Below are 25,468 nucleotides of genomic sequence, written 5' to 3' on the forward strand. Positions count from 1 at the left end.
AAACAACTGCTGATTAAGTGTTATGAGTATTCCTCACCTAATCCCGGGCTCTCAAATTTTTAGTTCAGCAGTTTGCTCTCCTGTACAACATTCTGCAGCAATTTTAGAGGGTGAGGGTACCTTTGAAACCCTATGTGCTCATTAAAGGAAATCTGAAGGGTTTTACGCGAAACACTAGCTCCTGTTCCTCAGGCCTGTGCGCAGAGAGAAGGGAGGGCACACAGCTTTTTCTCTGAACATAAGGAGACTTCTCTGCTTGTCACTTCTCAAATTCAGCCATATTGCACAGATGCACCTGCTAAAAAGTCATGGGAAAAGAAAAAGAGATGAACTAAAAGGTAGTGGCAACAAAACCATCAAAAATAACTGCTGTTTCCTGGTGTCATTTCTAGCCCAACTAATACCTATATTTGTTTTCTAGATTTAGGTTTTTAGAAGCATACATTTTGTCTGCTGTCCCCAGTTAACTAATAGAAATTCTGTTGAGAAAATGTGACATAAAACTGGAAGTGATCTACATTTCATCTGCAACACATTATCAGCCTGCAGCTGAACCTCCAAGAAATTTGAGAAGTAACATTCCAAAACTACCTAATTATTCCGTGATAAACAACTCTTTCAGAACAAGTTGGGGGGGGAGGGGGTGTTGGGTTTTTTTTGTTTGTGTTTCCACCCCCTCCCTTTTCTTTTAAATCCTATTCAGTACTACTTGGTGTCTTATAAAAAGCATTCTTGACTTGCTCAAAGAAAATATTTTCAAGTGAAAGACTAACAAGTCAGGGGCATGAATACAACCTTTCAAAAGCATTTTTTTCAAAACCATTGAAAGTATACACACACACAAAAAAGAAATCGGTAGAAATGTTTTCACACAGAGTAGAAAGCATCACTTACCACAGGCTGAATCGGTCAAGTTGATAAGAGGCACGATATTCAACAAGTCAAAATACATGTTGAGAAGATATTAAACTTTAATCAAACTATAGACTTCTTTGAAGCCTACCATCTTGTCTACACCAGATTTTTCAAATGTCTTGGGATTTGTTACAAATGCATGACGTTTGAGTGCATCAGAATTCAGTCCTTAGGCTAGACAAGGCCACAGAAGCAATCCTTTTAAATTAGCTTAGAAGCATACTGTCAGAATACCATTGGGAGCTTATATTGTCCTCACTTTAGATTGCAACCTGTAATTTTGATTATGTTTCAGTCTCCACTACCAAAAGTTAGATTCATGATACAAGGCAACTTCAAGCATACTTGGTAACACCCACTGTCAAACACAATGAAGTAAAATGTAGCTTTGCAGATACACTCCTAAATAATACTCAAATTGAAGCTAAGAAAACAAAACGGATAGAATATACTTCAAACACTGCATTTATTACAAAGGTGCATAGAGTTTATGCCATTTCTTTTGAATACTTACATTTAAACTACAAATAACATACAAAGCTAGGTTACAGTATGTAATAAAATCAACAATGATTATCTAGTAAACTCAGTACAACAGAATATTCTACTGTATTTAATTTCACAAAACATTTCTGAAACAAAGGCACTTACAGAATTAAAAAAAATGAACATATACTCTTTCAAGACTTAAAATTTTAATTCCACTCCCCCTCCCCTACAGCACTGTGGATAACTAGGTCGATGTGAAGGCAATAGCTACTTGGACTGACACATCAGCAGTGCTTAAACGAGAAGTTGATGGATCAACTTCTCCATATAATCATCCTATTCTCTTAACTCTACGAAAACAAGTTTCCACAGGTTGCACAGTGACAACTGAATAAAATTTGGTCCTACCTGTTATTGTTAGTGATGATTAATACACTAACAATAAGATCTGATTAATTACTCCAATTATGAAGTGGACCCTTTTCTTTCAACGAGTTTTGTAACTGAAGTAGTAATACTACTACTAAAGTAGATCCTTGTGTATTAATGATTCATCTCTTCATTTGTATATAGTTATCATTAGCATATGTTCACTGAAGGAAAGGTGGACATTTTCAGGCTCCTTAACCCTACCCCTCATCTCCTCCCCCCATACAGTGGTGTTCAGGGCAATTTATTTGGTCTGTACAACATCTACACCAAAACTTCAGATTTGGGGACCTCTGTTATCGTTGCCACTATTCTTCCTTAGGGTTGATGACAGACGACTTAGCCAACTTCTCATGAAATGGCAGATTTTCCTTTCATAACCAAAACATAATCCTACTAACACTGCCATGAACGGTACGCTTTGTCACAGCAGACGGAGGAAAGGAAGAGCAGTGCAGAGCAACAGCCTCACTAAGCCCAACACTAGAACACTGTACCTGTGCTCCGAGAGCTGCACGGCAGCTGTGCTCGCTGGCTGCATCTCGCTGGCCAGACTCCATCCAGGCAGCTGGCTAACAAAGGTGCTGGAATAGCCTCTGCCCTCCTATATGAATAAACACATAGGGGTAGGATCTATAGCAAGGGAATTATTTCTGCCCTCCCACACATAAAAATTCCAGATTTCTAGGGAAACACTTCAGTCTCCATACAGGAGACACCGCCGATTTTCCGTTGTTCTCACATAGCTCCTAACAGTGTAAGGAAGCATTGGCCAATTTCTCAGCTTACAAGGCAGGAAAGAGGAGGAACACACAGGTACAGGGTGTGCATGCCTCTTGGCACCATTTCATGCTGTTAACTTCAACACTCTTAGAGAGGTGTAACAGAAGGACCTAGGTTGTCGTGAATCCCAATGCTAAAAATTTGTCTACAAGTTTCTTCTGAAATGCCCTGAAGACTTTCTTGAAAAAAGAACTGGAATAACCCAGAAACAGACTCAAAAATCAGGAAGAGAAATAAGGCTGCCTTTGACAGCAGCAGTTTCCATCCATCATATGAGGTAAAACAATGACACCATCAATGTTTTTCGAACAGTTAAATCCTCCAAATACAATTGCTTAACGGCCTCCCTAAAAAAGTAGAATCAGTGTATGAGATATGTCAAAATTATTTCACTAATTATGTCACTAGATAGCTGTACTGAGGAATAACAAATTGTATTTCAATGTTAGAAAAGATAGTCGTAGAGGATGCTAAAAAAAAAAAATTATGATTTGGTTATCAATACAAGGTGTATAGAGCCAAAAGCCTTGCAAACGCTGGTAACAGTCATGAGGATGTCTCCAGAAGTTTCGTGACCACAAGCACCGCCTTCTTGAAAATAGATAACTTTGCTGTGATTCCTTTCCCTGACTTCTCGTTCTCTTCTCAGCTTTATGTGAATGTTGAAGACAAAAGGGAGGCTTAATCTCTACTGTGTGTTGGGCTGGGATTTCTTATCCCCCCTGTATATTATTCTTCAAATGCAGACTGAGTTTATCAAGATCAGTCATCCCTAGGTTCCTGCCGTCTACAGTTCCCACCAGAGCCAAGACAGTGACAAACCCTAAGCATTTAAAACCCATACTCTGTTTCTGACATCCCATCTCTTGCAAAATGAAATCCTTCCCTTTGATGAGGCAGGACTGAACACTGGCAAGTACTTCTGCTTAACACATGATTAAGGTGCTAACTCCCCTTCCAAACATATCAAGATACGACTTAAGCAAGCTTGTCCAATAATACTTGGACAACAGATACTTGTCCAATAATTTTCATTAAGAACTCCCAGGTTTTCAGCTTTTGATGTATTTGTTCTACTAAGTGGCAGAGAGTTTGGTTTCGTTGTTAGTTTCTAGCTAGAAGTTAAGATGGCCTGAGAAAACACCCAATGAAGGCACAGTTTTTAAGCCTTAAAATTTGTAAAGAAAACAAAGAAATTATCAACTCATACTATTTAGCACAGAAAAATGCAATTTGTCCAAAGACAATGAAACGTGGTTTGCTACCCATTACTGAAGGCAAATGCATTTCAAAAAAGTAAAATTCCCTTTTGAATGGTAAATGAAATGTATTTCAATTACCTACAATAACAATAGTAGCTTCAAAACAGGCAGAACATACATAACATATATCAGGTAGTTTCTTAGAGATTAAGTTTTTATGTTTTAATACTGTGCAAAAGATTGCTACAGCTTTGGGTGTTTAACAATGCTCGTATTATACCATTTCTTTCAAAATTATTGCACAGCAAATGTTATTGTGGTTCTTATTTCTGAAGTATTCCTTCTTCATGCTTTTCTCATAGTAAATAAAAAAATACCTTTTTGGATTTGCTTGAGGTATAAATTAACATCTTCTGCAAGAAAAATACTCCTTCCTTATACTCAAAGCATTTAAAAAAAAAAAAAAAACCAAAAATACTGAATTAACTCTCACTTTACTTGGACAAAAGATTGCTGTCTTCCAGAAAAATATACTACAGTTGCACAGTGTAAACAGCACAAATTATACTTTACAAAGTTTTGTATACAGAAGCATAGTAGAAGATCTTTTCAATAGGTGGGCTTCTGAGGATCCACATAAGCAGGATTGTAAGGGGGCTGGCTGACTGGGTAAGGTGCTCCAGCACCAGCTGCAAAAGCAAAACACAAGTAAAAAACAAAAACCCAAACATATTTGTACATTTTACATTCTGAATTCTACATCGGCAACTTCTGTTTTGAGATACAGTTAAGAGGTTCAACTTGCCTAGCATCTTAACTGGACCTGAAAACAGTTTGTGCTAACTCATAAAGCATCTGCATTTCATAAGTAAGATCAAAGACCTTTGTTCTTGTGGGGTTTTTTGATGCTTGAGTGTACGTGTGTCTTATGGTAGCCACAAGCACACGGTTAGCCTTCAGGGGAGAACATAGTCTTAAAAAAAAACAAAACAAAACAAAAAACAAAACACCAAAGAGGAACAGATCTGGTCCAAACAAACAGCCAGCAGAAGCAAGAGATGCACGGACAACAGGCTATACCTGATAGTGGTATACATACATAGAAGTGAAAATAAACTACTGGGCAAGAAGACTAGAGAAAGCATCTTAGGATTCCTTCAGGGAGAATGCTTTCTGGTAAGTGTCTCAGAGTTAATTAAAAAATTAAAAGAGAAAAAAAAGTGTCCACCACTACCAAGCTCATTAAAGATTCTGACATATATACTAGATCTATATTACTTGGAAGATATCCTTATTTTCTAGTATTCTGAGACAAGCTGCTCTCAAATGGCATCTTCATTTTCAGGTCTGTCAAATAGCACAAGTTAGTGCAAATAATGCAGCACCTTATCAGACCCCTGGAACATACAAGTGTGATTATCTTTCGCTGATCTTGTAAAGCGAGTGCGTTTGGCTCCTGTGTGACAGAGCAGGTATTTTCTCCCTTACATGTGACCTAATTAAGAGACTGCCCCATGGTTAACAGACAAGAGAAATAAAAGGAAGAGCTCTCATTTTGAGGCATTCTCAGCTGGCAATATGGAAAGTGCGTCAAGATTTTCCCAGGAAAAAAAAAGTACTTTAAGAACTAACAAACCAGCAACAATTTGAGAAACCAGGGAGTAGGAGAAGCAAAATGACTAGTTTTTTGACTCCCTCAAATGATAAAGATGAAACCAAAGCATTTTGGGGTAATCCCATAAAACCCACTGCTGCTTCAGAGTTTACAACAGAAAAATAAAGTCAACAGGCCTGCCAAGTCTGTGTTTTTACATGGTGGGCTGTTTTGCACATTGTTAATGTACAATTTCTAAGTGGTTTCAAACACTTAAGATCAGGAACTGCCATTTTGTATTTGAGTTGTCATGAAAGAGTTGCTTTCTCAGGGTGTTATCTACTATTCAGGACTATACTTTGCTTGTCACTTAGAAGATGAACAGGGTAGTTGGTAAGAGGGCTTGAAGATCCTAGGCTAGGTAACAGCCTAGTTTGGGTCTCTCTAAACAGCCAGGAGCGAATTGTTCAGAGAACAGCTATAACCAGCAGAAGTAGGAATCAGTAATAACAACAATAAAGGCATGTGAAAACAACACTGTGAAAGAAAGAAAGCAGAAGAAAAAAAGATTCCGATGATTCTAACTGCTAGTCATTGGCAAACTTGTCTGAAGTTGATCTGAGACTTGTTGTTCTATAAACATAGGGACGAATTACTAGAAAATGCCATCTGTGTATAGATTAAAACGTCTAGCAAATACGAGGTTAGAAAGGGTATGTATAGTAGTTGAGTATTTCTACATATGTTAATCAGACTTTGATTTCAATATGAAATTTCAACTGAATTAGTAAATCATTTTACTGGATCCACTGACAGTCCCATATACCACCAAATGCTTAACATAGAAATGGTGATGGGGAAACTTCAGTAAAGGTGAATTACAGCACCTACCTTCACTTGAACTTTACATAATTTGCTTATATCTACATTAATACAGTCATAGAAAATAGTAAATGTAAATAACACAAGATCAGCTCCAACACAACTGTCTCTTTAGCTATTTAAGAGATGAAGAAACACTCAGCATTGCCTTACCTGCCACAGTTTCATGATAAGCTGGGGGTCCTGACGGCTGCATGGGGTAAGGGGGAGGATACTGTACAGGGTACGGTGCTACTGGCATTCCCGGTTGTGGCTGGATAGCCACAGGCTGATATCCTTGATATGGGGCTACTGGGTAGTTGGGTGGCACTCCTTGTTGTTGGGGATAGGGAGAGTGAACCACTGTAGTGGAAGTAGTGGTGGTCACAACAGCTACAAACAAGCAAAAGGAACACAGTTAGCGCTGGTGGTTCTAGGAGATCATCTGGGACAGCCAACAACAGTAACGTAAAAAACATTCTCTCTTAAGATCAGTTTCTCACTTCAAAATCTGGGTAATTTCATTTTCAAAGTTCCACGAAAGATTTAGAAATGTATGCCTCTAAATAGCCTTCCATTGATGTCAGTGGTAATGACAGCCTTCCCATACTGGGATAGCAGCCAATTTATCTCCTTGTTTCTCAACCACAAAGAGCAAAGAAATTTTTTTCTTGGACTCTTCAAAAACCAGGAACTCAGCCCTGCAGCCAAGTTACCTATCATTTGGTATGAGACTGGAAAAATTTCTCATGTTTAAATGTGATCTGCTTTTAAGGATTAAGGTGATAAAGATGTCCTTTATTAGGTAAGGAGCTTCCTACCATGATTGCCCATATGAGTTTCCTTTTGTATGTTGTCTACACACCAATACATCCATGCGTTAGTACATCTTTCACTAAATAACAGTTAAAAGGCGAATACACACTAAGTCATTGATTTTTGTAGGAGTTGATGTTGGTCCATTGGTTTATGTCTCTTACTGGAATAAAGGAGTATTAACACTTTTTAATAAACTGCAATAATTTGTTTTCATGATCTCCTTCCTCTTCATGCTACACTTAGTGACTTTGCTTAAGATTACACTGTTGTCAATGTATTTTTCAGGTATATTTTTAAGACACTGGGAAAAATTTAAAATTTCATTCTATCTCCTGCTTACCTAAAGAAAAAAAAAACAAACCACCCCCAAAAAATCCCCAAATCCACACGGGGGGGTGGGGTGGGGTGGGGGAAAAGAACTTCTAAATACTTAGAAAATATTCAAAAACATCTCTCTGCAACTTCATATTCTGAAGCAGCTTAAATGCTTGTTTTCAGCATCTAGGTATTACAACTTTTGTAGCAGAAAGGTAAGGCAAGATTATTTTCACCTTTTATAGGAACATAATTTTCCAGGTGGGGGGGGGCAAAGTCTTGTTCATAGATGTGAAAAAGAAAATAAATATACAGGTACTTACGCCGTGGTCTTCGACATGCTTTATACAAACAGCAACACGAACAGGTGAGGCACAGAATAATAGTAATTACAATCACCGCACAAACCGTAACTCCAATCGCAACAAGGGTTCCAAAACTGCAAGAAAAATACCACCAGAAGTAGTAACAGTCTTTCACAGAAATGTATTACTCTTTACCCTAATATTCTGTCGCAAACACATTGCTCCTCCGCCAATCTGTTACTCTTACTACTTCATATATTTGAATAAGAAATTGGAAGAATTGGTCAGTGGAAGCTGACCAATCCTTATCATGGAGCGTGCTCCCATGTGCATGGAAAAGACCCAACGTGAGTCTTTGGTCCCTCTCATTTTAGTGCGACTGTGATTCTTGATATTTTAGTGCAACTGTGTGTCCCTTTATGTATTCCAAAAGGGTACAGTGATAAGGCTTCAAAAGTTCACTAGTTTGATGACTTAATTTTTCAAGCATTACTTGACTGCTCTGAACACACAGGTTGGCACGTCTGAAATGAAGCACCCCAGACTTCGGGGTGACACCAAGTTATTTGCACATTCATAAGACCTCCCAGGCCCAATCTCGATACTAAGCAGACCTCTCCACACTGCATGTTCTTGGCAGGTTCCTTGGCATCTGTGAACAGTTGTTTTAGAAGCCACATTTCAAATGGTTTGGAAGGTTTGAAATTCTACCAACTTTACTGCAACAGCGAGTATGTTATGCTACATTACGTGACACAGAAGCATTGCCAAAACCTAGTATGGAAAGGCCAAAGATTACACCAGCTTTAACCTCTGTGATGAGTACCAAATGATGGAGGCAGATGTAAAGCTTCCGGAGATGACTGTTTTTAAGTTCTGTTTACCACACAGGGAAGAAAAATTTACACTGTAAAGCATTAAATGCCTAGTAACAATTCCCTTTTAAGTGTTAATTCATATGATCTGTTTCCTAGTGTCCGAAATCAACGAAGACCTTCTTCCACAGAAGCCAGAGTCCCCAGCATTATTATTTCTTAAAAATGCACCATGTATCAGTTTTGGGAACAATTGCAGGAAGACAGTTTTAATGAACAACAGGCTCTAAAATAATGAGTAGAGAGCTGATTTTATATCCATCCTGTTTTTGCTTCTTTGTAGAGATTTTGGCTACGGAACTCTAGTTTTTTTCCTGCTCATTTTCCTGTTAACAGCTTTAAACAAAATGACACATCTCCAGAACCTCCAGCAATTTTCACTTGGCTACCAAACAGCCATGAAATGTGAAGATTCTTTTTGAGTACCAACAACACTGGAAGGTTAAATCACTGACACACACACACACACACGCCCCCAAGCACTCTATCCCTAGCCCAAATTTGGGCTCACCTCAATCTTCTAGAGCAATTTAACCCTCACTAAGCTGAACACTGAACATAAGCATTCACAAATAAAACCGGTTCAATTTAAAATGCATTTTTTTTTTTCTCCTAAGAGATGTTCCATCAATTTCATTCTGTTTCTGCAACAGCTAGAAGAAAAAGCTTGGGTCAAATCTCTTTCCAGAATCTGAGCAACAACTTCGTCTTACTGAAACTGTATCTAACCTGTGCACTGATTTTGTGACATACTAAATATAACACTATGAATTTACTCAAATCTAATACTGTGGATTGCCTACACAGTCACTGGACCTAAGCATTTACATGTAAAACAGGAAGCAGAAACTGCTGCAGTCTCCTGAAGTCACAGAAGCTGCGTCAGAAACACTGCCAGGAAAACAAACTGATGATTGCAACCCAGCTGCAAAACCACATGCATGCTTTGTCACATTTATTTGCACCTTTACAGAATGTTTTTCATATACCGACTTGCACATGCAAATGCAAAAACACCAAAAGAGATTAACATCCACAATGATACCACATCCTGAAACACAGGCTGCCTCCTGTCCATGAGGGCAACAGTGAACATACATCAAGTTAAAACACAAGCTGAATATTTGTATAAGCAGAAATGCATTAGATTTAAGAGTGACTTGTGGATTTAGATTAATTATACAGTGTCTCCTTAATAGACACTCATTACATAAATTCATATATACACTGGAGAAGAAAAAGAGAGAAGCCTGCACAATGTATTCATACATTAGACTTAGCCATCTTGATTGCAACGTTCACAAGAAACGGCATGAATGCCTGTGACAAACTACAGACACCTCTAGAAACTGCATGACAACAAACGTTAACTACAATTACTGCTACTTGTGGAGTCCCAATAGTCTTTTCCTTGCTCTTGTTTCCACTTCTGTATCAACCCTGAGAAAGCTCTCTCACTAGGGAAGTTAACATTTCCACTACACACAATTATTACCAAGCAACATTAACAGAGACAACACAGGAAGACAGTCTTTTAGGTTCTTCCTTGTGATTTTTCCCCAGTAAAGAAGGAAAAAGGTTTTTTGTTAGTGAATTACGCCAAGGAAAGAAATCCTTGTGTCAAAGGCCTGACAAAAACAACTAGAATTCTTCACTTCTACAGACAACAAACTTCTCTGAACTTTAGCAAAGGCTGCGCAAAATCAAACAAGCCTAAGAAATGGAGAAAACGGACAAAGTGGAGAAATGTCTACTCATAATAAATAAACTAGCACAGTAGAGCAGAGCCCTGTTCTGGCAAAGCCTTTATCTTTCACAACCATATTCAGTTCTGATATGACAAGTGAGAAAACAGCACAAGCCTAGCTGGCCACCAACAGACAACATTGGGCAGTTTGAAGCATGGGCTCCATTTGCTTATTTGTAGTAAGTTTTCCGCTCACTGAAGACATATCTCATTGCCTATTTACTATCTCTAATAAGGAAAGCGATAAAAGCAAAGCTTAGTGAAAAAAAAAAAAACCACGCCACCATGTCCTTATTTTCACCAAGTTGTTACAGACACCCTGTGCATCATCATCATTTGTGTCTTTGCTAAAATGACGTTTTGCATACAACTTTTAAATAGCTAAAATGGAGACATATTTAAAGTACAGGTGTGCCAGGTGTTTTAAACACTTTAAAGAGTGTTTCTCTCTGTGTGTATAAACACTGGATTCGGTTCTACCCACTGAAATACCGTGTGATTACTACAGACCAAAATTATAAGCCTTCAGAAACAGCCCAGTGAGTGAAACAACAGACGGCAGTTAGTTCTACCCAAAGTTTTCTAAGGAGTGTACACAACTGGATTACTGCAGGCATTTTTACCACCTACTTTACAGCAGAAGCATAACTTTTCCTGCCAGAGCTCGGGCTCATGCAGACCAATGTCTTGAAAGAGCAGAAGGTAGCACAACATTTATGGAAAACAAAACAGTATGTGCTACCAACTTGCATTGTGCTGCATCAACACCCTCTTTCAACAGAAAAGCTCTTCAAATTTTTTTTTTTTTCTAACAATTTCTATTGATCAAACTAGCAATACTCTTGGAATAACTGAATGGTCAGGCACCATTTACACTTACTGTAACAACATATGTCCTTTTACTGCCCAAGTAGTACTGCCCTGAGCACTTCTTCCTGAACATTTAGTAATATCCCACTAGTAAAATTACTGAAAAAATCCCATTAGTAAAAGTACTGAAAAAAGCGCAGGAAGGCTACCAGTAACAAACAATATTACTTAAGTGAGGCCAGAATGGTGCTCAGCATACTTTACTCAGTGAACTGTCTCAGCTTCAGGAGATAAAGATATTCCAGATATTGTATAAAGACTCTTGCAGTGTGCTAACTCCAAAAGCCTACACTCCTTTCCTAAACAAAACAATTGATTCATTCATTTAATTGTTTTCACTTGATGAACCTGTCTAAAAGGACTTTGAAAATATTTGGAAAAATATTCACATTACATGACACCAACTGTTCGCATTATATATAAATCAGAATCTTATCAAAGAATGGTTACAGTTGGAAGAGACCTTAAAAATCATCTAGTTCCACACCCCCTGCCACATCCAGGGACACCTTCCATTAGACCAGGTTGCTCAAAGCCCCATCCAGCCTGGCCTCGAACACCTCCAGGGATGGGGCATCCACAACTTCTCTGGGAAGCCTGTGCCAGTGTCTCACCACTCTCAGAGTAAAGAATTTCTTCCTAATATGTAATCTAAATCTGCCCGCTTTCAGTTTAAAAAAAGTTACCCCTCTTCCTATCACTACACTCCCTGACCAATTCCTGTAGCCCCTTTAGGTACTAGAAGGGGCTATAAGGTCTCCCTGGAGCCTTCTCTTCCCCAGGCTGAAAAACCCCAACTCTCTCAGCCTGCTTTCATAGAAGGGGTGCTCCAGCCCTCAGATCATCATCGTGGCCTCCTGTGGACCTGCCCCAACCGGTCTTATATTGGTAGCCCAGAGCTGGAGGCAGCACTGCAGGTGGGGTCCCTCCAGAGAGGGGTAGAGGGGCAGAATCCCCTCCCTCGCCCTGCTGGCCATGCTGCTGGGGATGCAGCCCAGGATGCAAGTGGGTCTCTGTGCTGTGAGCACACATTGCTGGCTCATGTTGAGCTTCTCATCAACCAACACCCCCACATCCTTTTTCTCAGGGCTGCTCTCGATCCAGTCTCTGCCCAGCCTGTATTTGTGCTGGGGATTGCCCCGACCCAGGTGCAGGACCTTGCACGTGAAAATGAAAAAGAACAGATATAAGGGATTGCAGCTTAAAGATTCTTCCACTGAATGGTTAACCAAGAAGGAAAAAAAAAAAAGTCAACCAAAAACCAAACAAAAAACCCCACACCTTACCCCCTGCAGTCTGCAAACAAACATCAGAGTGCAGAAGCCAGGGTGGCCACAGCACCAGATCAGAACACTCTGCTGGCGTCACAGTTTGAGCATGGGTTTCCAGACTCCCACATTTATATATACCATAGTCTCTAAATAAAGCACACACTGTTATAAACAGCTTGAGCTCATTCACTGGCATTTCCTGCTTCTTTCTCTTTGCATGAAAGCTAACTTTTGCCAATAATTTAATAGAAAACAAAATTGAGAACAAAACCAAACCTAATAGCATTTTTACTGCAGTAATGACAAATCACAACTTCTCATACAATCTATGTGAAAGTAAATATGAAGAGACAACTCCCTGCCTTTCCTACCACCAGCTCTCTCCGTCCTTGCCCTGGTCCACTTCTACCCCTATTGTCTCACCTTTGCAAAGCACTAAATTGCGTATGTAATAAGCATACCTCACAGACTCACCTTACCTTCAAAGTTTTCTAATTATTCAAAGCATGCATCAGTTCACATACAGGGAGTTATGTGACTAGTGCCTGGTTTACCCCTTTTTGGTACTGAATGAGATGCAATGGACATATTAAAATGGGAGAATCAAACCAAGGATCTAAATAGTACTACTTGCAGAAGATAATTCTCAAGGCAGTTGTTCATATCAGAGATGTCAATCTTAAACACTATCAAGGAATAAAAAACGTAAAATTCTTTGAGTGTATTTAAGGCCTTTTAAAATATCCAAGTTTCAACTCCAGTAACATATTTTTAAACCTCCTTAGTAGCTTGACTCAAGTTGGAAATATTTTGTAAGCCCTGCTGTAAAGAAAGTTTTTGTATATCTATGCATTCATGACAACAGGACACACTGCAAATTTTATCTTTAAAAAAGAAAAAATACCCAAACGAACAATGAGACCACTTAGTTCTGAAAAATTACTTTAAGCAGCATATTTATTTCGCAAGTGTTAATCGATTCCAAGATATGTTGCATGCTACAAGAAACATGTTGGCAGGGTTCTTTTCAAAAGCATGGCTGCTTTTAAAAACACTTACAAATACTGAGTTATGGCTGTAACAGCATGGTCTGGAAAGACTTCAGAAGATAATTTAGGCCATTCCTAAAAGTCTAAAAAAACTGAGTATATGCATATCATTCTTTATTTCTCCATCAAAGGATAGAGTTCCCAGAAATGTGTCAGCATGGTAAATGTCCAGACTAGCCCTGACTCAGATATAAGGCATGACCAAACAAGTCCCCAGACTAAGATGCTTTCCTAAGTCCAACATTTTAGTCCCAGCCATATAATGCCACATGCTGCCTCTAAAGCTTAGCAGGAAACTAAAGAATAAAGTTGTTTTTTTTTTTTTTTTAAAGAAAGAGCAATAAGACTTCCCATGAGTCTTTCAGAGGGATTAGTTTTTACAACTTTACAAACAACAGACTTCCTTAGTTTAATATTTTAGTGTGAAGATTCAAAATATAAGAACCATTTTGCTAGAGACTCAAAAAAACATTTACTATTACACAAAAGGCAAACTCCTGTGAGGTTAATACTCACAGGAAAACATAAGTATGACTTTAACACTAGATAGACTGACCAGCCAATTGTAACGCAGCCAAACTATTAACTCCTACTGAAAACCACTAAAACTTACCACAACTTGCCGTAGTTCTTTCTGGGTAACCCCAAAAAGAAGGAAAGTTTGCAGCAGGAGCCCCCCCAAAACAATCCCTAGGACACCTATGCTTACCTGCAGCCTAAACAACCCCGAGCTACGTCCCCAAAGTCAGGACAAACCTACACAGCTGAGCACAGCCCAGTGACCCTTAGCATCAGCCAAACCAGCTCTGGCATGAGGACCAATACTAAAGCAACAACAATAGTGCCATGGTAAGCCAAGAAGCCCTGCAACTGCAAAAGTGTTGTAGAAAAAGAATGCAAGAGTCTTTTGAGAAAAAAAGTTCGCTAAATATGTTACTGAATGGGGCCTTTTTCTATTTGGTCATGTGGGTTACTTTAAGCCCAAAATAATACACTTCAACTTAATACACAAAGAAGTACTGGAAGTAAAAATTACTACTTTTTAAAAAGACACTAACTTCTTAATTTTTTAAGTAACATGTAACAAGTTTAGCACAAGTTCTTAAACAGCCTATACGAGAAAGCGGCAGGGAGGGAACTTCCTGGAGTTTGTGGTTTTATTCAGACATCTGACACCCGGATCCAACAAGTAACTATGGAAGACGTATACAAGCATCTCTTTTTGGTCTATAAACAGTTCACTTATACTAAATACATCTATTTATGTAAATTCCTTTGTAATGCATACTGAAAATACAATTTTCCAGGGAAGTTTCCCAGGAAATCTACTATTGTACACTTAGCAGGCATCTGAGAATAATTGCTACAGGTAACTGGCACATTAAAAATATGCATGCAACAAGAAGGGGGAAAGTCAGAGCTGCATTCAGAGGGACTAAACTCTTCCATCAACTGTTCAAGAATTAACCCTGCAGCTTCACGGAGATCACAAGACAATTTCTGACAAGCCCATTGGACCCTCAGCATAAAAACCATCCTTAAACACAATACAAACCACTTGCTTCTACAGACAATACATAAATTTAAGATGTTCCTTTGGTGACAAAAAGAGAATGTAGATTGTTTGCCTTAAAATATCTCTGCCTGTAATCAAAGTCACTCAGTTCCCCTCCTACCATTAGGGTCCCAGTTCAACAATACAGGTTACCCACCATTCTAATTAAAATTTGGGACCAACATAAAAGCAATGGGAGGGATTTTTCTGAAATGGTTAACTGAACTAATAGAACAAGTTTAACTTGGAGAGAGGAAAAAAAAAAAAAAAAAAAAGTACCATAGAAAATTTCCCCCCCATAAATAACAACTGCAATACTATTAACTTGCTACTGCCAATACCATACTAATTCTAGAAAGCAGATTTAAGCAACTAATTAGAAACTAACTTGGCTAAAGAGTTAAAGTTTTGTTTAAAATTTTTATAAAGGGATTATTTTTTTCTGGTAAATTACAACATGGTGTGTGTATGACTTGCCAAACACACTGAAACTGCAATCAAAGGAAGTTTAGACTAGGTTACACCCACCAGCTTTGCTCACCATATGACCCAGCTCTTACATGAAACACACCTTTTTCTCTACCCACATTACCCATATGTCATCACATACACAAAAGTTAGAAACACTGTGTTCAGGCAGGAGCAAAGCTTAAATTACATAAACAAATTATCCTACACAACTGACATGCTGCCTCAGCTCCCTCTCTTCAGGAGAAGTATTACTCTTCCAGCACAATGAGGATCATCGAGGGAAATCTAACACTGCACAAATAAGAACACACCTCTGCAGCAGAGGTCACATCTGGCCAACCACTACTTCTCCTTTTAAATGGTATTCATCATTAACAAGACCTTCATAAAAAAGGTCACAAAAGTGACTCTGATGACTGGTTCCTTCCATAACCTAAAAAACCCCCAGGTTTTTAAGTTTACACCCTGGTGGAATAGAGAGCCAGAAATCATGCTAGCAACACGGAGAGGACTACCACATTAAAAACAAATGGTACAAAATATTTTTAATATATTTTTAATAAAAATAGACTTTGTCAAAAGACCAATCTTCACACAATTGCAAATTTTCTGAAATTAAACTGTTTATTTTTTTTCTTTTCACAGAAGACAATGCAGTTTTTAAAGGCTAGGTAATTTAAGGACATCCTCCTCCTCCCATAACACATCTACAACACAATCTGTCACAAAAACATCTGGCTACACCTCAGGCCGTGGCTATTTTATGGAAGTATATGAAACACCAGAGTTGGAGCTAGCTTGGGAACCTGCATGCTCAAACTTTCATAGATCTTACTAAATAACAATCCTGGTCTTTTAACCACATTTTCAAGGAAGGATTCTCAGTTTCTTTGGCCACGGGACTCTTTTCTGAGGGTTACCCTACCTGCGGCAGCTTTGAAAAGCTCTCTCCAGATTCAACCTGTGTGTTAAAAATTTGCTGTTTTCATAGTTACACTGTGCAAAGGCACAGCAAAGAGTGCAGAATTAGAAAAGGGAACACTCTACCCTAGTGAGCATGTACAGCCAATGAAATACACACCCACAGAAAAATGAGCTCCCAAACGTAATCCAAGTGATTAATCTTATTGAGTCTTTGCATGTTTAGGCCAGGTTGTCTTGGTTTTTGCCATGAAACAGCCTTCTGTAGTTAGAAGAGCATGCTGACCCAACCACGTACATCTGCCTCCAAGTCCAGACAGCATTTTCCAATCTCTCTTTCCATCTTGGTTTCAGAGTAAATGAACTTGCACGAGCATTAAGCCCACTGCCTGAAGCAGTCAGCTGAGGAATCACTAATGGTAACTCACAACTTCATTGTCAGCTTTAAGTAGCTTCTTCACCGAGAATACACTAAACAAAATCCCAAATGCTCTACAATGCAAGTTACAATTACAAATTGTGCAAGCTTCTATTTACTTTTCAGGCTAGTAAAAAGCACAGAACAATTTTTTAAAACAGCTTCAAATCCAAATCTTAATTGTTTCTAGACAAGCAGCTTACATTCCTCAGTGAGATTAGCCTGCGTCTGAATGCAAGCCTTACAGAATGAGCTCTGTATGCAGTTTAACTCATTTATTAATTACAGAAACATTGAGGACCAGTACTGGAAAAGAAATCCTCTGCTCATTAACTATAGACTGCTTACATTTCTAGTTTTTTTCCAATAAATAATCTTCCTAATTTATTTTCTTATCACTGGCAACCTATTACAGATGCTGGAGCACCCAAATACATGGTAAAGTCCCTGACAGTTATGGGGAGAAGGAGAAATGGGATATAGTTCAATATCACAGTATTTTCTACCTTGCCTGTGGAGAAAGCATATGCTTAAAACCATCAAAACTGAGAGACAGCAAATTAGGGTAATCACATCTTCCACAGTTAGAAATGTACTGGTTTTGCCACACGCAGCAGGCTATTGCAGATCTTCCATTTCAATCAAAGGCAGGCAGAATGACATGGATTTTCTCCATTTCACAAAAGGAGAACCAAGTCACAAGACAACACAAGACCCAAATGAGCACATCCCCAGTCTAACAAGGCTGTCCTGTCTCTGCTGGCTGAGGCTTCCCAGGAAGACTCTCACTCTGCCTCCCTCTTCTCATCCTGTAAGGATGAACAGCCTTTTCTCAAGTATTACCGCATCTGTTACACAACCTGCTGTAACTCCAAGGCAGAAATTAATTCAGAAAGAGAGTCCAGTTACCTGTGTACAAAGACAATTTGAAGCTTTGTTTCTGTTTAGAAAGACTAACATCAGTTGCCCAAACTTCAGTATTTTCTTCTGTAACTCAGATACAGATGTTCTGAATTGCCCCACCTCCTTAAACACTCAAATACTTCACAATTAGTTGAATTGTGGATGAGTCATCTAATTTTCTTTTCCAGTAAGGGTCACTATTGGAAAACTGGCATACCAAGGCTAAATAACCATGTTACCAATGCAAATTATGACAACCGTGGTTCCAGTAAATCAGTGCTCTGCGTTTTGCAGTTTCTTACAGCAGTAATACTATGTACTTACTGCAGAATAAAAAACCCCAACTAAATTAACCTTACTACTCACAATCCATCCTTGAAAACAGAGCACAGCAGAGGAAAATTCAGTAATCCAAAGGGGGGAAAAAAAAAGCAAACCCCCTTCTAGTAGTAACTCCTTGCCACAATGCATTCACTAGCAGCAGAAATTGTAGAAATTGTGTGTGGTCATCTTACATGCAAGGAAAAAATGGTGGCAAATTTAACAAGTTTAGTGGTATGAAACCAATGCCTACACTCCGACCTAAAAGCTCTGAATGATCTTTAAGGATTGATCAACAATGGAAAAAGCCTGAATCTGAGTTAACGCAGTTAACGCTGACTTTAATACTCTTCCTAAAATGCTTACACTTGCTTCCAAATGCAGTGTTCTGGAAAGCAGAATGTTCTCAAGTACTTGAAAGTAAATTATTAAGATGTCCCAAAGGAATGTCATTTATCTTTAAAATGTCCAAAAGAAGATTATAGGATATGAACTGCTTGCACTGCAAACTGCACTTAATAGGGTTGCCAAAGGTGCCTTGCACCCCTGCCTCAACAGCACCTGATAAGCAATATTAAATACTGAAATATATTAACATTAGAGGATACTAATAAAAAGAAACCTACTAAAAGCCTGGTGCTTCGCTTGCACTTCTGCAGAAGACCTCAGCATAAACATGGCAAAAAAAAGCACAAAAGCATAAGCAAACTAAAAACTCCTCAGCTAAACAAGCCAAGGAGGAACATACATACCACCCCTAATCCTTCCCTAACACTGTCGACAGAATTAAAGCATAATTGTGCCAGGTTTTCCAAGCCGGGAGAAGAGACACCCCAGCTTGCTCACTCAACCCAGTGGCAAGTCAACACACAGTTTGTGACAAGCCCTTAGAGATGTGAAATTCTCTTAAAAAGCCAGGATTTATGAGCAATGTGCCAGAGCGGTAACTTGATCTAGGAATAAGCTCGATGCAAGAATGAGGAACTAAATGCTTTCTGACCCTTAATGCCAGGAAACCATCATCTCCTCCTTCTGAAGGGCAGAGTGAAAGGTAGTGTTTGCAACTCAAGAGAAAGAACAGGGAACTACAGGAAGTTGTTCTTTGTTGCCTCTCCTCCTGTTTAAACTGACTGTTTAAAGTCTACCCTCATCTTGCTGGAGATACAAAGAAATATCTCAACTGACATCAGCCCTCCTCTCCACACAGTAAAGTACTAAATAAACACAGTCATCAAGAAACAATGTAAAACTTATCTTTTAAAAGAAATTGTCATGGAGCGAGTGGGTGGGATACACCTTGCAGGCAGAAACCAGGGACAACTCTTTCAGAAGGAATAAGGCTTACTGCTTGGTTTAAAAAAAACACAACAATCAAACTAAAAAAAAAAAAAATTAAAAAAAAACAACAACAAACTAACCCACCCAACACATACCACACAAAAAATCGGGCAAAGGCTGTAATGAAACAGAAACCTACTTGGTGTCCCACTGACTGCAGTCACAGAAAGTCCTACTCACTTTCATTCCCGATGTTGAAACCCCCTAAAATCAGACACACAAAGTCATTAGTGACTTTGGAAAGTTCTGTGGATGTGATATTCCTCTGGAGACACATCCGAGTGCCTTTTCAAGGACAAGATTTCTGTGATTAACTACCACCTTTCTATTAAAATTGCCTAACCAGAAAGTAAGCTTGATGTTAAGTCTAGGCCTTTGCAGAACGCATTAATTTTTCAAAGCTGTGATGTAACTGAAAGGAAAAAGAGAAGTCACTAATGACCCATTTTCTCAAGGTGAGACATCAGCGATTCTCTCTTTTTAGACATTCCATAGCTGAAAACAAAGATAATTAAAGCAACTTTGTTGCTACTTCCTAAATGCTTTCTGTCATTTACAAATGCACCCTGTGGACCCTGGGCCTTGATTACAATTCCTTTACCAATTGTGCATATTTTTTTGGTTTTGTTTGTTTTTTTAAAATACTATATTGTTCCATTTTCTGTGCTTTTTAATAACTAAGGCAGCTGGCACAGAAAAAAAAAATATTGCATTCTTTATATTTAACCTTTATTACTCCAGCAGGTTCAAAATTTCTGCACCCCTAAAGATGGGAAATGGAAGGGGGTTTTTGATATCTACTAAAAATGCATCAAGAGTGAACGCTGATTGCAAGATGAGGTTCACGCCTGCTGTACTTGAACCATGCGTGTGAAGATACACAAGGCAGCTCCATCAGCCCAGCAGAAAGGAAGGGGCATCCCTCCTCCAAAACTGGTGTTACATCAACCCTCTCCCTGTGGAAGACTATTGGGTCGGAGGATCCTGGACATCCATTTACCCCACTCACACCGATGCCCTGGCGGCGCTACCATTACGCGCCTCTAACGAGGCTTCCTTCCCGCCGCACCTACAGGTTATACAACGTGGGGTGCTCCACGCAGCCGTCTCGGAGAACGGCCCACCGGCCCCCAACACCCGCCGCGCCGCGCCGTTCCCGGGCGGTGGAGGCGATGCCGCGGGCACGGCCCCGTTCGCCAAGGGCCACCGACTCCGCGCAGAGGGGCTGCTCCAGCGCCAGTGGGGTGTCCCCGCTCCCGCCCCGGCTAACCGAGCCCTCCTCCGCTCCCGCCGCGCCGGGCCCGCTTACCCCATGCTCGCCCTCGCCGCCGTAGCTCGCCTCGCCTCGCCCCGCGCCCGCCGCCCGGCCCCGCCCCCACTGGCGTCACGCCGCTCGCCACGCCCCATTAAAGGCGCGACAGCGCGGCGAGGGCCTCCGACTCCGCGGGTTCAAGTCCCCCCCGACACCACTCCAAGGATCAATAATTCAAACCCATGCAGATGTATCAATTATTCACAGCCCAGAATTAACCCTTGCCGTCTCTCTGTAGTCTTTCATGCTATAAAAAAACAGAAACGTTCTGCAGCAGGACTCTTGTCATCACCAGTGCAGCACACAGGCTTAAAAGAATTTATTTTTCCCAAGATGGAAATAGTTTTTAACCAATATTTCTTGTTTTAAGTGCAAAAGATGCTGAAAAGCAAGCAGATGCTTCAAATGAAAGCAGCAACTATGGACTCAGCCCATCTGCATCGAAGGGTCCCAAGCAAGTGTGCTAATGCTTCAGAGCGCAACATCCCCTTCAGCAATAAGAACACGGACTATTCCCTACAGCCATCGGTAGGGTCTACCTGGCACAATCTACCCTCTTCCTCATGTCTCTGCTTCTTCAGATATTCTGACACGTACACAGAATCTGAGTGCTGCACATTCGTTCCTGTGCAACCTGCTCTAACGTGTCCCTGCTCTGGCAGGGGGGTTGGACTAGATGATCTCCAGAGGTCCCTTCCAACCCTATGATTCTATGATTCTTCACCCACAAAGAAGTATTTCTATTTCCCTATTCTACTGGCGTGTATTGATTTCACAAAGAAGAATCTCTAAATAAATATCACTTTAAAAGCTGATACTTTGCATGGCTTACCTGGGGGCAGAAGAAATGTAATCATCAGGGTCTGAAAAAACCTGCATGTTATTTACATTGCTCGAGTCAGAGGTCCTGTAATCATCAGGGTCCGAAAAAAACTGCATATAATTTACGTTGCTTGAGTCAGAGGCCCTGTATTAAGAGAACTCACATCAAAAATGGAATTTATGACTTATTCAAGTACCTGGTTAAGTCCCAAATGCTTATGAAAGGTAATGGACACTAAAAAGAGAAAGACATTAATGTTGTCATCCTCAAAGAAAAATTAAATAGGGTAAAAGTATTTGAAAAAGCTCAAGAAAAGACACACCAGTTCATGCATCAATTTGTCCACCTCATTGTTCCCATTTTACAGGTATTACATGCATTAATGGAGATGCCTGATAGAGACAGATATAGAGCCCAAAGGTGCTTTGTAAGTTTTTAATCATTAAACTGGGTATTTTTTGTTATTCGATGACAGAATTATAACCTGCTGTATACATTCAGCTTGCTTCGTACCTTCCATGAAGCAGATCACACTGAAACTGTCGTTCTTCATCAAATTTTAAGAACGCATAAGAGCAACAGTATCGAAGCATGCAATTTCCACAGCAGAAGGAGGGACAGGATTTTGCAGGTTGTGCCTTGCCATGATGATCAATATATGCCTGACAATCCTCACCCAAAACTGAAAAAAGTAAAAATCCAATAGTTAGTAACTAAAGAAATAACCCTATAAAGTCTCTTTCTCACACTGACCTGCTCACCTAGGTTAACATTTAAATACGTTTCAAGTGTTTTGGTTACATTTTACAAATGAATTATTCCCTTTAGAGTACAGCAAAGGCAAATACTTACTCCTTGCACACAAAGTATCTCGTCTTCGTCAAGTAGCTCTTCCCAACTGTTCACACATACATAAAGGACAAAACTGCACGCAAATAAACTTATGAGATGCACTGTCTGGTGATACTATCTTCACTACCTCTCCTAGTAGCTACCAAATTACTGTAAAGATTCAAAGAGCAATGGGACTAGGCCGGATCTGTTAAAAATCCCACACAAGCTGTAAAATCAGTTACCAAAAAAAATGTCAAATTTTCCTAGACATTTGGCTTGACACAAAAGATGCAACACAACTGCATCACTGTAGATTTGGATTTCCATGCAACTTGGTTGTTTCTCCCTGTTGCTTTGTTTACTTCACGGAAAATCCTAATCCTGTTAATCCATGGCATAAAACAGAGGTGTCATAAAACAGATTCCTAGGACCAAAATCATTCAAGTGGCGTCTTCCCCCTGCACCACTGCAAGCATCAACCTGTGCAGCTACAATGGTAAGGAAATGGAGATGTTCATCTACTAGGATGGATTTCTTTGGAGACATCCTGTGCTTTCCAGCATTGTGTTGCATTGGGCCGATACATTCCTTAATGTTTTCCCTCTCTCTTTGCCCTCTCAAGCCTGAATGACTGCAATGTAAGAATGGTACATTAAAAGCTTCCAACTGTCACATAAAAATACACCTCAAAGCTTAAGCAAAAAGCATTTCCCAAGAAGAATCTTTAGCAAGACCATCATTACAGTTTTCAGTGACAAATGCTGCAGTCAGATAGTTTCTATTCCTCATTTTCCTTCCACATAAACAACACATACCCTGATATTTTGCTCTTAAACCAGACTCCATCCAAGCTCAAATTACTTCAGGTGTAGTTGTTCAGAGAAAGCAAACAAGAAGAGGCAAAGACAACAAATCATGTTTGTTCAGAAGAAAAGCAAGGAGTACTTCCTGGAATATTTGAACTGATTCTGCCATTTGAAAACAGTCTCGACTCTCTGGCACCAGGACATAGCTGAATATTTCAGCCAACAACAAAAAAAAATGTTCTAAGGGGTTAAATGTGAAGGTTGATTAAAACAAGCCAAGAGGCCCTTCTGTACCGTACCAATACCACTCTACTTCTACTAATGTGTTTACGCATGCTTATACCTGGTTCACCATTTTTTTCCTCTGCAGACACATCACCTGACAACCCTCTCCTCCCTGTACCACCAATAAGGAAATGATAGGTAGCTAAACCAATTCCAAAATACCTTGTGAAATTACAAACAAAACAGAGCGCATCCAACAAAATTACTCTCTCCATCTCACAGTTGTGCTACTGCAGCACAATAAAATAACAACAGAAACTAAAGGTCTAGGCCAGTTCTCAGGTGCCTGAACTCAGCCCACAAAGGCCAAGCGCACCAAAAGAGAAGAATTTGGCTCCTCTGCTTTGTTCCTCTCTTCTTCCATTAGCTGTGTCACCCATGAGACTCTTCCTCAATCGATCCAATTCACCAGCTGATCAGGAGATCAGCTAGGGGCTTGTGGGACTTTATTTCCCCAGCTGTTATGCTGGGGGAATTTGAATCCCCTCAGAAGAGGCACAGTGTACACCCACCCAACGCAGCACAACACAAGAGCTAAGGCTGAGGGAGGCAGAAATGACCTCCCGTTTCGGTATACCAGCTACTGAGCGGTTCATCTTATCCTGCAAACAGCAGCCTGATGATTTCACACAATCAATACCACAAAAACCCTGACGGAGAAACTGATGGAGTTCCACCTCAAGAGTAGAGCTGCTAAACTATTCCCACTGAAAGTCCCCAACCATTCGAATAAGAAAACTAACTTCCAAACCCATTTATTCAAGGCCAGCTTGCATACAGTTACTACTGCTATAGCACCATCACTGTGAGCCAGCTTAAAGAACCCTTTTTCTGGTGTTCACCCTTCAAACTACTTACAGATAAAACTGACCATTTCAGCCATGCTTTAGCTCAGCCCTCAGACAAACTGTGATCCTTTACTACTCTGCCCAAGTCAAATGTCCTCTTGCAGATCCACTAAAGATCACATTCACCTTTCCTGCACGTGTCCGTGCAGAATTTGATCCATCAGATGAAGTGACACCACTGATACACACAATATCAAGAGCACTTCTCCTTTTCCGAGACTTCACCTATGATCACATCTGCTTTTTCTCATCACATGACAAAGCTGGGGAAGACCACATGCTCCATCCTTTAAGTGCAATAACAACATAGTTATAGACAGGACTGCTGAAAAAAAAACAATTATCAATGTTAGCATCCGATAGCTATGTATGAACTCAATTATCAAATTACCTTTTATAAGCAGAGCTGTTTACGCCATATCATCACTTAACACCTGACTATTTATATTGTCTTGCCCTAAAAGGCTACAATTTACCGTATCGGGGGTGAAATGGTGAAGGTTTTTAATAGGACACATCAAAAGTGACCAGGAGCCACTTTGTGGTACACCGTTTCACCCCCAACAGCCTTACCTTGGGTTTACCAGCAGACGGTACTCATTAGCTGTGGCCATGCAGTCATTCCCGAGGCACTAATTGCTGCTGTCTAACAACGCCCACCGGTATCAAACTTACCTCACTTTCAGCATAACTTTTCTCTCAGTGAACCCAATTCGCCCTCCCCCCCCTCCCCCCAGCGTGGCCCCCTCAAAATCACACGGCCCGGCCCCAGCGTCGCCCCTGGCCCCGGCGTCCGACAGCGGTTGGGCTGAGGGGTCTCTGCTGGAAGCCAGGGGCTCCCCCGTCCTGGGGTCTTCGGCAGGGCCTCCCCACCGGACGCAGCCCCGCCAGCGGCGGAGGAAGCCGGCAGGAGTCCCCAAAGCCGCCTCAGAGACGCCGGACCCCGCCAACCTTCCTTGAGGGCCGGGGTCGGGGCTGGGCATCCCACCGCGCCGCTGGCAGCGCCGCTGGCAGCACCCGGCACCCCCCGCCTCTCAACCCCGCGCTCACCAGTCGCCGGCAGCAAGCAGAGAAGGCCGAGGCCGAGGGCGCCCCGCCACGCCGCCAT

At 40.4% G+C, this 25,468-nt stretch overlaps 1 protein-coding gene across 2 annotated transcripts; it reads right to left on the reverse strand.

The window, feature by feature from the left end:
* Positions 1-4,295: 4,295 nt before the first annotated feature.
* Positions 4,296-25,468, reverse strand: SHISA5 (shisa family member 5; the record flags this gene model as incomplete). Of its 2 annotated transcripts, XM_082487805.1 has the most annotated exons (6): positions 4,296-4,507; positions 6,448-6,666; positions 7,731-7,846; positions 21,596-21,730; positions 22,100-22,268; positions 25,411-25,468. In XM_082487805.1, 6 exons carry the CDS (start codon positions 25,466-25,468, stop codon positions 4,428-4,430), a joined length of 777 nt encoding a protein of 258 aa, XP_082343931.1. In that variant the 3' UTR covers positions 4,296-4,427. The 2 variants fall into 2 exon arrangements, with proteins under 2 accessions (XP_082343931.1, XP_082343932.1); XM_082487806.1 differs by lacking the exons at positions 21,596-21,730; positions 22,100-22,268; positions 25,411-25,468 and adding an exon at positions 20,761-20,767.

The sequence above is a fragment of the Vanellus vanellus genome (genome assembly GCF_965231255.1).
Source record: "Vanellus vanellus genome assembly, chromosome: 9".
Taxonomy (NCBI): domain Eukaryota; kingdom Metazoa; phylum Chordata; class Aves; order Charadriiformes; family Charadriidae; genus Vanellus; species Vanellus vanellus.